Source organism: Passer domesticus, chromosome 2, assembly GCF_036417665.1.
Source record: "Passer domesticus isolate bPasDom1 chromosome 2, bPasDom1.hap1, whole genome shotgun sequence".
In the NCBI taxonomy this organism is placed as follows: Eukaryota; Metazoa; Chordata; class Aves; order Passeriformes; family Passeridae; genus Passer; species Passer domesticus.
In genome coordinates, this window is record NC_087475.1 from 28,193,844 (window position 1) to 28,209,796 (window position 15,953).

Below are 15,953 nucleotides of genomic sequence, written 5' to 3' on the forward strand. Positions count from 1 at the left end.
TTTCAGCTCTCCAAGCACACCAGGGGGAAAAGCCCTCACATTCTCCCTTTTGCAAACCTCCATCTTTCAAATCCTCAGAACAGAAAGGGAGGCATTCAACACAGCCAGATGGGCCATAATCTTTGGTAGTCCATTAAGCACTAACATGGATAGTAACTCTACCTTTCTGGCCAGCTCTAGTTCTTGCATAGTTTTCTGCAAATGTTTCTTTTCCTTCTGAAGTTGCATCTGAAGCTCCTCCATTTCTCGGAGAGCACCACTATGCTCCTGAAATTTAAGTAGATGTCAATTATGCAGTCCAATTTCAAAACAGATGCCAACATCTTTCTATACTCAGACACACACACACACAAACTTGTGTAGTACAAAGATAGCTGATTCCTTTCTTAGGAAATCACTGTGAACCAGAGAAAAAACAATAATACTATGAAGTGGTCTTCACATTCTGTATACCTACCCCTAACCTGAACTGACAGCCTTGCAAAGTTCTTTCAATAAACAGACCAAGTTTTCAAAAAAAAAGTCAAGTAACATAGAGGGAAAGTGCAGAACCTGGTCTATACAAACACAGTTTACAAAGGTCTAACAGAAATCACATCCATTGAAAGTAATGCTTCAGCCCATTTACCATCTTTATGAAGTACTACCTTTGTTTTCTGCTCTCTTAGAAGCTTTTCAGCTTCTAGTTCTTTGTCAGTCTTTGCTTTGGCTCTTTGTATCTCCAGTATCTGAGTTTCCAGCAGCTTAGCATTATTTTGCACTGTTTCAACACGAGCCAGGAGGTCTTCATTAGCAGAGAGTAACTGATCATGCTGAAATTAGCACAGTGGAATGATAAAAACATAAACTGAATTTATGTGCAATGTTAACAGATAAAATATTTTCTGTATTTAAAAAAATACCCAACAGTGATTTCTATCCAAATCCCTTACAAACAACACTCCTACAGATGAGTCTTGTCCAGCTTAATTCTTTCAAACCACATTAATAAACAGGTGAAATTAAAGCCATTAGCAGATTTTGGTTATTTTTTTTTCAGTTAATTTGCCCAGCTTTCTGTAAATGGCAAAAATCAAAAGAAATCTGAAAAAAATACCCTAAAACTTCTGCTTTCTGCATTATCACCTTCTCCTTGCAACAATACAGTATTTCAATACCTATTGCCACACTTCAAATACAGTTGCTGTATTTATAAAAAAATGATCATACTATTAACTCCTAAGAAAGGCTGAACTGCAAACTTTGACTGAGCCACCAAGTCTTGCACCAGTACACAATAAGAACTCTACTGCATCAGAAATACTTTTGCAATGACTTTGACAGATTTAATTTTGACATTTTCAGTGATGTATCCTAGTCTTTATTTTGCCTATTAAGAATGAAGTGTAAGTGAAAGATGTCAACTACTTAAACAGTGTTTTATTTACAAATTCTTTGAAACAAACTTGAAAAATGCAAAGCCTGCACAATCAGCAGAATATTTCTTATTTCTTCCTATGCTATTTACTACTGGCTTTTGTTTATAAGGAAACAGTGGCCTAGGTGGATCTCTGGTATATGGGGCCTGGGAATTTAAATCCTAAATGCCAAATCCATTGCAGTTAGCTTTGCAAAGATGTGTCTCATAGCCCCTTAATTACCATTTTAGACTCTTCTGAAGGCCACTATAGTACTCTACAATGCATCTTAAAGTCTAATCCTTGTGAAAAATGCAAAATCCATAACTCATTTAGTATATTTAAACACTCTGTTGATTAAACAAAAAAATAAAAAACCCCAAAGCCACATTTTGTTGAAGAAATAGAAGAAAAAATGTCTCAGTTAAAGGTTACTGCACTTCATAAAAAGTGTAGGTGTGCAGTCAGAGAAACAGTGCAAGTTTGATACTTGCAGCAAAGCTGTAGGTCCACAATCAAGCCAGAGATGATCTGCTCTTTTCTGTGAGTTGACCTGGGATAAATTAAACTCTTTCTATAGACAAAGTCAGACATTCTAGATATATTTATCTTTGTCATGGCCCAGGTAAAGTATCAGATGTTGAAAAGGAACAAACAAACCACTCTGAATTTCAAGTTACTATTTAAAACACACTTAAGTTATGAAACTATAGTAGTAATGACATGATTAGGACTTACATTCAACAGGCAACATTAATTTTTATGGTACTTATCAACAGATCAGACCCACATCCAGAACTGACCTGCTCAGATGTCACCTGCAGCTGTCTTGTGAGGTCCTCTATCTGACGTTCAAGATTATTTGCTCTGGCTTTTTCAGAATCCAGCTGCTCTCCCTGCTTGTCGTATTCCATCAAAAGATTCTTAACACATACAAACACAAAGGTATAATTTTTTACAAGACATATTCTTGTAAAAAGAATACTAAATATCACATTCTATATCTCTGAGGTGTGCTTACCCTGTATTTCATTATATGAGTTGTCTTACTGCAACATCAGAAATATCAGAATGAAATTAAAGCTATCATTCCATTGCAGGCTCAGGGAGAAACCCCTTTCAGTTAATGACATTCTAGAATAATTCAGGTTGGAAGATAGCTCAGCAGGTGTCACCCTCCTGCTTAAAATAGGGTCAGCAGTGAGATGAGACCAGGTTGCTCAGAGCTTTGTCCAATCATGTCTTTCCAAGGACGTGCCTCCAAGAATGGAGATGGCTACTCCACTAAGCCATCTATTCCAAAGCTTGACCATTCTCATAGCATAAAAATGTTTATTCATGTATCCAGTTGGAATCTTTCCCTTCAATTGAGGACTACTGTCTTATCTCGCACCATCATTCATAACCTGACTCACTTCATAATGTCTCTGTAGGTACTGGAAGACTCCTATCAGGTTCCTTTGAAGTTTTCTGCAGGCTGAGCAGCTTCTCATCACTCATTCCAGTCCCCTACTAACCTGTCATCCCTCCACTGAAATCACTTCCAGTTATCAATGTCTTTTTTGTATTTGGGGGGAGAAGGAGGAACAAGAGTTGATGTTAATACTCTCAATGATGCCACAGAATCATTTAGATGGGAAATGACCTTTAAGATCATAGAATCTAACTGTAAACCCAGCACTGCCAAATCCACCACTAACATATGTGCCGTGTTTACCTCATATACAAAGTGCTTGCTGTATTTACTTACTGTACTTTAAATACCACCAGGGATGGTGATTCCACTGCTTCTCTGTTTGAATGCTCAAGCACTCTTCTCGTAAAGAAATTGTTCCTAATATCCAATCTAAACCTCCCCTGGTAGAACTTAAGGACATTTCCCTATCTTGTTGCTTGAGAGAAAAGAAAGATCCCCACCTGACTACACTCTCTTTCCAGGTGTTTGAAAAGAGCAATAAGCTTCCCCTGGGCCTGCTGTTCTCCACACTACCTAACCTCAGTTCCCTCAGCTTCTGCTCCTAAGTCTTACAGGGAACAGCTTTCTTTTGGGGAAGCAATGCTGACTTGTCATTTGCTTCTGCTTCATGTGCCCAGAGATGCACTCCAACAAGACTTGCTCCCAGAAAATTACAAGTTTGTCTTTATAATTTAAGGATTTTCAAACTGATCTTTGATTTTATGAACTTCTCAGAATTCATAGGGATTTATGTTTTGCCTAGCAACACATTGCTTGGTATGTATGATGGGGTTAAAAATAGCATTCCAGTAGAAAGGAAGTGTCTCATTTTCTTCTGATAGCAGCTGAATGGTTCCCTGAAGAGAACCTTACATTTCTTGATTGTGGTATTCAACTGCACTGACACAATTTCTTCTGCCAAACATAATTGTGCAAGTAAACAGCAATGTCTATCCAGGCTAGGCTTCAAACCCAAAGCATTTTCTGATAGTTTACTGTCTTTTGTGAATCCAGCACTATTCTTACCTTATAGCTTTCAGCTCCTTGAATTACATCTTTCATTGAAGCAGATAATTGATCTTTTTCTGATCGAACCAAGTCCAACTCTTCCTTCAGAGTCTGCATCTTATTAAAAAGAAGTGTGTGTCATTAAAACAAAGCTCCCATGAAAAATCTTCTTCATATTAGGAATTAGTCAGGGTACCTCTTTTCGGCTGGCATCTAATTCTTTCTTTGCTTTCACAGCAACCACTTTAATTTTATTTAGCTTCTCTCCTTTTTCGGCAGATTCTTTTTCGAGCATCCCTAAAAGAAATACATAAGAAAATTAAAAATTATACCCTTCCATTTCTTCCCAAGAAATAAAATTAAATGAAATTCAATTAGAACACAAACATCAGCATGACTTTAAAACCAAACAAAATATAAAGCAGGGGGAGATATTCAAGTGTTTCATGCAGTCAAGCATTTAATTTGAAGCTAAAACATCCAGACATACAGAGAATTTAGGGGCAATCTTTCCCTGGACAATCTTCCCCTGTTTCAGGAGCTTCCATCACAGTTAAGAGCAATATTCCTGTCTACTTCTACATAGATTTAACAACTCAGAAGCATTTTCCTTCTCTTGTGTTGGGATAACTGCAATAAAGCAACAGTAGTTTTGGCAGTGTTGCTTCCCTTTCCTTCTGGTAGCCTCGGGGATTCTTAGTGATACATCTCCCTTTATTAAAAAATAAAGATTAAATCCACTACATTGTTTATAGACAGACATACAGAGGAACAAATAGCCTTAAAAAGTACCAAATCATATCCAACTTAAAATTGCTAACATTTTAAATTCCCAATGGAAGGAATACTGTAGGAAGATGCATTAATATCCACTTCCCCATCTGCCTTGACTTGTGGAAATACAGGGTAATCATGCAAAGAAAGAAAAGGTAACAATCCAAAGAAGCCAGACCATTTATATAAAAGAATAAAGTGAGAAAGATACCAATTTTTTCTTGAAGTTCTGCTACTGAAGACTGTTGATCAGTTTTCTCAGTCATTGTTTCCATTAAATTCTGTATTATAAAAAAAGATATAAGAAGTATTACAAACAGTTCTTTGTGGTACTTGTTTTGTCCCTAACAAGACACCAGAAGTTTCAGCTACAGCTAAAACTATGTTCTTACAACCAGGAAAGACCTTATGAACAACTTTTTATCAGCTTGATGAAAGTACAGTTATGCTGAAAGCAGAACATTACAATCTCTTAAGAGCTGCTTTCCATCCTGTCCAAGGATAAAAAAGGGGAGACAGCCTCATTCTGCAGCTGTCAGCTTTACAAAACCAGCAATTCCCAAGATCTGAAGCAAATGCAGATCAAGAAGTTTTGTCTGAGATGGAACCACAGAAAATTAGAGGTGAAAGATTATGAGGTTAGGTAGTCCATCTAGTCAATTTATTGCTTCAAGGGACATTGATAGGAATGAAGGTTCAACTACAAGCAAACTTTGTCAAAAAAGCATTATGATTGGTTTTGTTTCATTTTTTTTCCCCTGGGGGAAAGAAGGGAATTCTGAGGTGCTAGAAAATTCAGAAATATGTGCTTTCTAGAAGGGAGACTCACTTTCAGGCCAAGGAGAAAAAAAAAGAAAAAAATAGAAAAGAGAGAATTGAAAGTATTTTTTGAACCTTAATTCTGAAGACTTTAGAGGTTTAGTCTTTATACTTCAATAACAAAATATAACCTTTAGAGAACTCAGTTCGTCTTTCACATTTCTAAGCTCAGTTTCCTTTTGTTCCAGAATGAAATTTAAGTCGTCTTGTTTTTCAGATCCTTTTTGCTGTTCTTGTATTTGACTTTCATAAAGAGCAAGTTTTTGACTCATCTCTTCAGTATTAGCTAAAAGATCTTGATTTTCAATCCTTGTTTTTTCACTGGAATTTCTCAATTCCTGGATATCACGTTGAAGCGCTTCTTTTTCAGACAACACTCCTTCCAGTTCTTCTCTCAAGAGATTCTTTTCTTTTTCAAAATCCTGAATCAGGGATCTATGTTCTCTGTGTTGAGCTGCATTTTCTTCCTCTAATCTCTCAACTTCTCGCTGCAACCTAATTACTTCCTCCTCCTTTTGTAGAGCAAGGCACTGCTCTTCTTTAATTTTTGACAAGCATTCATCTGCAATTTTTAACAAGTTAAGAGAATCATATTCTTCATTAGAATCTGAAATGCTGAACCCCACTTGCTCAAGTAGGTGGTACAGCTGAGTTCTTACAAGGGATGTGTGCACTTGTTCATTTTCAAGTAATGTTGATACATGGTCTTTTTCTGCAGCCATCATTTGTAGTTTCTTTTCTAAGTTTTCAGACTGCTCTTTCAGTACTGAACAACTATCTTTTTCAGATGTAGTCTTTCCCAGCTCTTCACTTAATTCACCTTTTTCCTGAATGAGTTTCTTATTTTCCTCATGGAGAGTGTGCACTTCAGATGAAAGCTGTTCTTTATCACGCACCAGAGATTCTATCTGTTTTTCTAATTGCTCTAGCATTTGAGCATCTTCACCCTTAGAAATTAAAGCTTTGTTCAGTCTTTCTGTCAATTCCTCTACCTTTTGCTTCAGGTCATTATTGTGCTGGTTAGCACAATCTACTTGTTGCTGAAGTTCCTGAATTTTAACTTGTTTTTGTTTGCATGTTTCCTGAAGGCTTTCTCTCTCTTCGCCCAAGCATTTTACATCATTTAAAATATCCCTGTTTTGATCAGTAAGAGCAGTGATCTTCTCTTCCAGTTTTCTTAAAGTAATCTCTTTTTGGTCAATAGAGCTTGTCATTGCACTATTGTCCTCCTGAAGACTAACGATTTTACATTTAAGTTCTTCTGTCTCTAACTGATAAGATGACAATTTTTCTACTTTTTCCTGGAGGCGATTTACATTTTCAAGAAGAACATCCCTTTCATTGAAAGCAGCCCGGAGTTTCTGTTGCAGTTGACTGACATCAGAAGCTTGCTGTTGTTTCATGGATTCAAACTCCTGGCTGATCTTTCCAGCAGATTCGCCTAGCTCAGCCTGTAGAGTTTCCATTGTTTCTCTTAGGCTGTTGTAATTGGACACTGCTTCTTCTTTCTCCTGACTTAACTTTTCAAGTTGTTCTCTAAGTTTCTGCATTTCAAAAAGTAATGCCATCTGTTCTTTTTCAGAACCAGATAATAAAGTTTCATTTAGTTCAGAAATTTCTCTCTGGTGCTGATCTTTCAGAGTCTGAATCTCTAATTTGTGCTCTTTCGCAGCATTTTCATAGTGTTGTCCTGCTGCTTGAAGCTCCAATTTTAGTTTTTCAATTACACAGCAGTAATCTTCTTTAGTAAGCTGCAATTCATTTATCTTAAAATCCAAGTCTTCCCGCTCATGAAAGTACTCATCTTTCATACGATGGATTTCCTCTTCCAGTTTTATCTTGACATTGCTCATATAAGTTAACTCATCTTTTAATATACTATGTTGGGACTGGAGATCTTCTAAACTATGCTCCAGGTACCTAACTTTTTCCTCCATTTTTGCTTTTACACAAGGTTCTTCTTGTGTATCTGCAACATCTATCTTGTTTTCTAAATTTTTATGTAAGACTTCTCTCAGCTGCTCCAAGTCATATTCACGCTGGTCAGTCTGAGCATGCATTTCATCCTTGGCACTTTGCTCTGCCAAATTATGCTGCAACTGATTTATTTGATTTTGCTTTTCTTCATTTTCTTTAGATGATATTTCAATCTGATGCATTAGTTCTGACACCTCTTCCTGATGAGCAGTTTTTAATTTTTTAACTTCTTCATTTAGATTTTTTATTTCATTTTGGTAACACTGAGAGTTGCTTTTAATAGTTTCTTGCAGATTTGTCACTTCTTTGTTTTTGTCTTCATTCACAGCTTCCAACTGCTTGTTCAGACACAAAATTTGCTCCTCATAAGTAGATTTAATTCTTTGGACATCATCTTGTAATCTTTTAACTTCTTTTTGACTATCATTGTAACATTCAACCTGTTCCACCAGCTCCATTTGTTTCTTCACTTGTTCATCTAATTCCATCTTCAGTTTTTTTAAATCCTCATTGTGCTTGCATTGTGCATTTGCTAATTCGCTCTTCAGAGCTTTTATTTCTTCCAGAGAGTCAATTCTTGATTGTTCCAGTTGCTTCTGCAATTCTTCTGTTTTAGCCACTGCTGCCTAAACAAACAAGCAAATTATTAAACACTGGTAATTTAGCACACAAAATTTCCAAGTGAACTGTTTACATTAATGAATTAGAAAATGTATTAGTCCACAGTTTTAAAAACTGCTGCAGCTTTTAAATATCTAACTGTATCAGGACTACTCGATTCAGAAGACACTACACAGAGCACAGGAACATTTGCAGAATGAGAAAAGAACACTAAGACTAGATTCATGTTTACCAGTATAATTTCACAAAATGGTCACAACAGACTTCAGCTTTAGCAACTATTCTGATAATGTATTAAAGATCAGATTATTTTTAAAGTATCAGATTCAGGTATCTGGAATATAACAATGTCCATCAATTGCAAGCAATTCAGTCTTCACTTTATCATTAATTGAGATTATTGATATAATATAGCTGCCTTGGCTGACAGGTTCTTTCTTATGAATATCTAAAGGCAAACCTCACATGAAGATCTAAAGGTTTACCTTGTAAAGGTAAACTCATGCTCCCATTGAAAGACAGAGCTGATTGATTGATGCCTATGTAGGCTTTTAATGCACAGACTAAATTCTTCTTGCAGCTGTGGATCTAGACAGCATATATAAGAAGTTTTTATTTATTATTATAAACTAGGGGGTACAGAGGAAATATGATTTAATTTACAAAGCCTTTGTATTTTTTTAAGATTTTTTAAGAGATAGAACACAGTAAGTGAAGAGGAAGATTAGAATTAGACACACAACAATCACACCTAGAAAATAAATAAAATTCTGAAATATTTCAGTAATGTTCTGTGGCTCATTTCAGTACCTCTGCTTCTTGCTTTATTTGAACATTTTCTTTTTTCAGAGCTATGCACTGCTGCTGACTTTCAGCTTTTTCCAGAAGCACCACATCCAGCCTTTCTGTGAGAGCCTAATATTAAATGAGAAAGATCACTGAAGGAAGGGTCTCTTAACAATGGAAACAATTGATTTCTGCAAAATGTAGAAACCCACATATAGATTACGACACTTTTTGCCAAATAAACATGTAAGTCAGCAATTTAAAAATTGCTTTCAGCCCAAATAAAACTGATATGAAATAGGGAGATTAAAACAATGATTTTGGGTTATTTTAAAAATTGTACTTGTGATCAGACAACTTTTTATTACCCGGTGATGGTGGTGAAGTTCCCTTTTTGTAGAAAAGAAATCTCCATCCAAATTATTCAAAACAATTCTCTAATTGAGAAATTCCTCCTCACTACCAATTTTCACTTTTGTATGCTATGACCCTTATCTTGAGAAAAACAGATCCTGAAAGTATTTCTTGTGACATGCAACTTGAATTATGTGTTTCTAATCTCATCAAATTATTGTCTCAGAACTTTTCTAAATGGCTAAAGTCTTTCTGCAATGGTCACTCCAAAATAAACAAAAGCTCGTCTAACCTGCCAAACAAGGAAAAGTCTTGCTGGGGACATTCACAGAGCCACAGAGAATAGTTTGGGTGGGTGAGGACCTTTAAAGGCCACCTAGTCTAACCCCCCTGCAGTGAGCAGGGACATCTTCAACTCCATCAGGTAGCTCAGAACCCCCATTCAACCTGATCTTCAATATTTCCAGGGGTGGGGAATCTACCACCTCTCTGAGCAACCTTCTCCAATGTTTCATCGTCCTCTGTGTAAAAAAAAAAATCTTCCTTATATCTGATCTGAACCAACACTCTTTTCATTTAAAACTCCATTATCCCTTGTTCTATTGCAACAGGCCCTGCTGAAAAGTTTGTCCCCATCTCATAAGCTCCCTTCAAGTACTGAAGTGCTGTGGTAAGCTGTGCTTGGAAAGTGTACTACTTTGTACTATTCCTTACAGAACCAAGTGTGTTTGCTGGCAAGTGGAGTAAGGATGTGAGGGGAGAAGGAAAAAAATAGTTTTAGGAAGTGTCTTGGACTCCTTCAGATTGATTTCATTCAATGTGAATAATGGCTTTCAAGCTATTAACTCCTTACCAAATTATTTCTGTGGATTTATTTCAGCTAACTTTACATAATACAATAGAAACTAATTACATATTCCTACCTGAATAATATCATCAGCTCCTGCAGTAGCTGCTTTAGATCTGAGTTCTTCAATTTCTTTCTCCAGTTCTTAAAATGTAAAGAAATGTTACAGTATGAATTGATGCTGCATCATGGGAGCAAATTTTAGTAAATCCTGTGCCTGACAACACTTCTATTCAAATCAGAGAAGTCTTTTACTTCACCAATTTTTGTTTGTTGCTGAGTGATAGACAGGACTAACAGAAAGAGAACAAATATTCAGTACTACTTCTCCAGTCCTGACACCGAGCATGGTTTCCTGAGGAAGCAAAGCTTCCTGGCTTGGATAGAGGGACAACAGATAGAAATTCTTCTGAAGATCATCCACCTTACCTTCTATTTCATGGTCAATTTAAATCAGAGGAAAGATACTCAGTTTCTACTGTTTCTCTAAAAATAGGCAGCAAGCAGAAGAACAAGATCTTATGAATAACCACACTGAGGAAAAGCCTGGTACAGCCCATTTCTGTATCCTTATTGTTTCAGAGGGCAGCTACCAGCAGTCAGCATAACTGTCATTCCAAACAAGGGGAAGTGACACCAGTCCAAGCAGTGGGCCACTGGAGGAAAAGAGACTGCAGAGTGGACAAGGACAGCACATGAGAGCACAGATTTACAGGTACTTTTAGGTGTTAAGCATAAAATTTTGTTTGGTATACCTTACAATTTCTTGTTAAAACAATAAATGATCAAATATAAAGTAGCAATATATCTTAAAGAAGTCACTGCACTCTACAACAAACTATATTAATTGTGCAAAAAAAACCCCCACACATTCCTCCTCCCATTTGCTTCCTGAAAAGCAACCTCCACCAATATGGGGAAGAGACAATGACAAATCCCACTTCAACTTTTCCACAAGCTACACTGTTCCATCATGCCATACTCTCAGACAAAAATTAATTTAATACCTGACAAAAGCAATGCTTCTTTTCTTCTCTTTCTTAATCAAATTACTTCGGTCCTTATCCTTCCACCATAAATAGCAAAATTGAAGAAAAATAAAATCTAGTATTTTTGCCTAGAATTTAAATCTACCTATCAAAACCACACAGTGATATTTGAAAAGGTCAGGTAGTGCCAAGCATTAAGGCAGAAATTGCACTTTCCAGTAAGATACCTGCACATCTTGACTTCACTTTCTGTATAAGCATCATTTGCTTTTTTGCAAACTTGATGAGGTCTTCTTTGGGCAATGTGTCCAGCTGTAAAGAAAGTATGTATCAGAGAAACCAGTTTCCTCTAACCCAGAGGGAAACAGAAACAAGGTATTTTAGCAAAAAGCTGACTTCCAAAGGGCTGAATTTTAGGACAAGTAACTCTTACCATACATTTGCAAGAAGCGTAACATTTCAAAGAAGAACAACAGTCCAAGTTACTGATGTTCTGTTATCCAATTCTGTTATTTCAATTACAGTAACAGAAACTACTCCTCATTCTGTACTTCTCTGAAACAATTCTGAAGCACACAATTGGGCAGCATTGGTTAGGAAAACTCAGTTAGGAAGGATTACAATTCAGTAATACAATTTGAACAATATTTTGAAAATAGCATGCTGACGTAACATTGTCATTGTTTAAATTTACTTTAAATGTATGCAAAGATGTCTGTGTCCATTATGAAACCGACTGCTGCCAAAACTGGATGCTATTAATAATTTATCAAATATAACAGGAAGTGAACATACCAAAAAGAGATTTTTTTCCTCATGGTTTCCAAAACACTTTATCTTAATGTTTATAAGTTAATTTTTCCTGTCTAGAAGAAATGTTAAAAATATCTTTGTCTTCCTGTTAGTCACAGCTTGCATGCTAACCCTTGCAACTATTGCTATCCAAATAAATTAGGTTTGTGAGGACTGATTACCTTTGATTTGCCTGATCCTGGTGTGCCAGATGATGCCACCATCTCCTGCCCAGCATCTTGAACCTACAACAAAGTACAAAATAAAGTACAATCTGCAGTAACAGACTTTTTGGTGTAAGACTATCAAAATAACTAATTGAAAGTCTCCAAACAGAGAGGAACTGAATATAGCAAACGCCCAAGAAAAGAAGTAAAACAACATTTTTAAAACAACATGTATTTGTAGGGTGACTCAGGAACATAGTGGAAAAAGATCTACTGTGATCATTAGAACAGCAGGACAGAAAGTTCCCAGTGTCCAAACCAGAATGATTTTATGATTCCATTACTGAATGGACATCTAGAGCTGATCAGTGTTGCAAATTAACTTTATTTACAAGCAGTTTCAAAAGCATGACTCACTATCCTGTTCTTAAAAGAGCCATTAAAAAAAAAAAGCAAGAACAACAACAAAAAACCCAAACCAAATCAAACCAACAAACAAAACACCCCCAAAACCCGCAAACAATAACCAAAAACAAACAACAAAAAAACAACCCCCAAAAAAACTTGTAGAGGAGTTGTAATTAAATCTAACCTTGGGAACTTTTGAACCACATAAGCTCCTAATCTTTTTTTGTTTCCTTCTTAAACACATTGGTTTAACACTACAATTGTTAGCCTATCAAATATATTCCAAAAGATTTGGCAAAGTCAGGGCCCATTTGGACAAATTATAACCCCTCTCTTCCTTTTTCTTAAAACATACTAGTGACAACTAGGATTGCTGGCCTGACAAACATATCTGAAAAGGCTCTGCAAATTCTGGGCTCTCTATCCCTAAAATACAAGCAAAATGCCTTCTACTGTAAACTCCCACAGATCTCATCTGGGAGACTTGCTTTACAATGGTTTAGATGGGATATGCTTATGTATAATCAGGAACACAAAGATGCATGTCTGCAGCCATGATGCTGCGAAGGAAAAGGGAACAGACGCTTCCAATTAGGAATAGCATTTCCAAACCTTCACCTTTACCCTACTTTTTTCTTCATACTATCTATCATATGTGCATGAGTATAAAAGTGAAGAGGTATATATACAAATATTTGCATTTTTACATATCTAGATGTTTGTGTGTGTGTGTATACACACCTACCCTCACTTTTGTTCTGCTAATCTCTTCATTCTGCCAAAAAATTCAAAACTCTTATAGTAGAAACTAAGGAAGAACCAAACTGGATCCGAACACTATGAAAATGGACAATCACTAATAATTTAGACAGAACAGGTGATACAGACAACAAAAAGCATCACTTTTAGAAATATGAGTTCAAGTACAGACCAAGGACAAAGGCAGTTATGTACACATCCATCTATGTACACATATGCTAAGTGTTTGGGGTTTTTTTAAGATGGAAAAAAGAAATTTAGTAGAACAAAAATGTGCTGTACAGCATTAGGAAAAAAAGCTATAAAGTTTCAGATTTTCTTAGCGTGTAAAACTTTGTCAACATTTACACTCCTAGTATGTTAGCACTTGGACAGCATAATGAATTACAACAAACTGCATGTACTGTTCAGAAAATGATAGCTCACCACTCTCCCTACTACAGCAAGGTCAGATGAATTTTCTTCTCACAATAGTTTTACTCCTTTAAGCTAATACATACAGAAGCAGAATCACATAATGTGTAAAATGATGCATCCAGTTTTGCTGTTCTGGCAACAGAAACCAGAGACAGCTCATGTACAGGGCTTCACCCACTTGAGTTAGAAGAAAAATTAGGAAGATAAGCTACCAAAAACCCCTGAACTTTTTGTAGATTAGCTGCATCCAAGCAGTGAGCCAGCAGCAAGTAAGTATGCTTTTAAGCTCAACACAATCCTGCATGGTTCCTAGTCCACCATACTGAAATCTGGATGCTTTCATAGTTTACTCAATGTGTATATATATACACACATACATACATTCTTTTTTTAGACTTTATTTCAAGCCTACTTTACCCCCTGCTCTAAGGGGTTTCTATGCCACACTCAAGATGTTCTATGAATTTTAACTGCTATCTATCCCTTACTTTTGCAATAGCTTAACATACTCTTAGAAAGCCCAACCAATGCATAAATGCAATATATTAGCCTTTGCTGTGAACTGTGGCAGTAGTGCACATCATGAATAGCAATTTTCTGAGCAGTGTGCAACTATTAGACATCACCAACTCTTAAGTGCACCAAGACTCACATAAACCACATTTTGAATTGTGACTGTTTTAACCTCTATTAAAACGTGGCACATGAGCAGCAGAGGAGAGTTAATTTAATGTGTGAACTTAAAATTCCTCAATGCTGCCTTTCGATTTTCCTTGGTGTTTATAAAAGCCGCACTGGATACAGACACTTCAGTGGTTTTATTTGTTTGCGTTGGTAGGTGTTTCACAGCTGAGGTCCTGTTAACACATCGGGTCACCTCAGCGGAGAAGGAAGCCTTGTTGGCCCGTGGCTGCTGCCACACAGTAACCACTCGACGGGCCGTGTGTCACCCGAGTGTCGCTCCCCGGGAGTCAGCGCTGCCCGCTCTCCCAGCCCGTGCCAACAGGGCCATGTCCCCACCTTCTGACAGGAGGGGCACTGAACAAGCCCCTCGCAGCCCGCACTGGCGCTCGCATTTCCGCAGGGCAGCGGCAGCGGCAGGGCTCCCCTCCCACCCCGGCCCCCTCACTGCTGCGCCACCCGCGGGGGCTGCGAAGGGCGCCCAGTGGCCCACGGGCTTCTCCGCCCGTCACCGCGGGAAGGGAAAGGAGCCCGCAGCGTGGGAGGGGCTGGTCCGCACCGTCCCCGGTCCCCCGCGCTGCATGCCAAGGTCACGCACCGGCCCCTCCGCACCCGCCCCAGCTGAGCGACCCCGAGGGCTCCGCGGCCGCTCTGCCCAAGCCGCGCCGCCCTCCGCGTTACCTCCATGGCGGGGCCGGCCGGCTGCAGGGGCGGGGAGATCGCGGCGCCACAGCCGCTGCCAGCGCCGCTACATCCTCCCCGAGCCGCTTCCGCCTCCGTCATCCCGGCACGCCGGGCTCGCCGGGCTCGGCCTGTCCGTCACGGAGCGCCGCCCCGGGGGCCGGGCGGGGCTGAGCCCAGGCCCCGCTGCTGCGGCGGCCGAGCCCACCTGGAGCGGGCCGTGGAGTCGGTATCGCTGCCGGCCTCGTGTTCTCCGCCTTATAGAAAGGGGAAGGGGTACGGCTGCAACACGAGTGTACCCCGCTATTCCCTGCTCTTGAAGGGCTCCTAAGGGCAAAGCAGTGCTGCAGGCGCGGGTCTCACTGCCGCCGTAAGGAGAGGGTGAGGTGAAGGGTGACGTGCTCGCCAGAAACGTCGCGATTTAAGACCCTGTTTTTGATACCTTGATGGAGACACAAAGTGATGTAAATTATTTATCAATTAAATGCGGTGGGTGCCAGTAGGACGATGCCAGACTTTTCATCACTGCCCAGCGACAGGACAAGGAGCAATGGCCTTAAATAAAACCGCAAGAAGTTTCACCCCAGCATGAGGAAGAACTTCTTGAGGGTGGCAGAGCACTGGCACAGCTGCCCAGGGGTCTTGTGGAGACTCCCTCTGGAGACATTCAAACCCCTCCTGGATGCGTTCTTTGGCACCTGCTCTAGGTGACCCTGCCTTGGCAGGGGGGTTGGATGAGATGATCACCAGAGATCCCTTCCAACCCTAACAGTTCTGTGATTGCATTAATTCAAAAATGGATGTGAAGGACTACCAGAGCAAAAAGCAGAACCTAGGTGCTATGGGTTGTAATTATGTGTTCTTAAAGAGACTTTTAATGCCTGAATCGGTGTTTGAGGGGAGCAATGCCTACTTTAAAGGGCACACATTTTTCATTGTAGCCATGCATACACTTTGGTAGTGCCTGAGTAATTTTTCACATTTCATGATAAGTAATTGATTTTTAATGAAAAGTTGCCT

General features: G+C 38.7%; 1 protein-coding gene across 3 annotated transcripts in view; it reads right to left on the reverse strand.

Moving 5' to 3' along the window:
* Positions 1–15,085, reverse strand: part of GCC2 (GRIP and coiled-coil domain containing 2) — a 30,878-nt gene extending 15,793 nt beyond the window's left edge. For 2 of the 3 annotated variants that reach the window (XM_064407954.1, XM_064407952.1), the window contains exons 1-12: positions 14,934–15,085; positions 12,003–12,065; positions 11,256–11,340; positions 10,116–10,183; positions 8,863–8,967; positions 5,586–8,057; positions 4,847–4,916; positions 4,058–4,158; positions 3,880–3,978; positions 2,201–2,320; positions 648–812; positions 163–267 (exon numbers count right to left, since the gene is read on the reverse strand). In XM_064407954.1, the coding sequence (XP_064264024.1) occupies positions 163–267; positions 648–812; positions 2,201–2,320; positions 3,880–3,978; positions 4,058–4,158; positions 4,847–4,916; positions 5,586–8,057; positions 8,863–8,967; positions 10,116–10,183; positions 11,256–11,340; positions 12,003–12,065; positions 14,934–15,035 (3,555 nt within the window). In that variant the 5' untranslated portion in view covers positions 15,036–15,085. Of the gene's footprint in view, positions 1–162; positions 268–644; positions 813–2,200; positions 2,321–3,879; positions 3,979–4,057; positions 4,159–4,846; positions 4,917–5,585; positions 8,058–8,862; positions 8,968–10,115; positions 10,184–11,255; positions 11,341–12,002; positions 12,066–14,933 lie in introns of all 3 variants that reach the window. The other variant, XM_064407953.1, reaches the window with a different exon arrangement.
* Between the last annotated feature and the right edge of the window lie 868 nt (positions 15,086–15,953).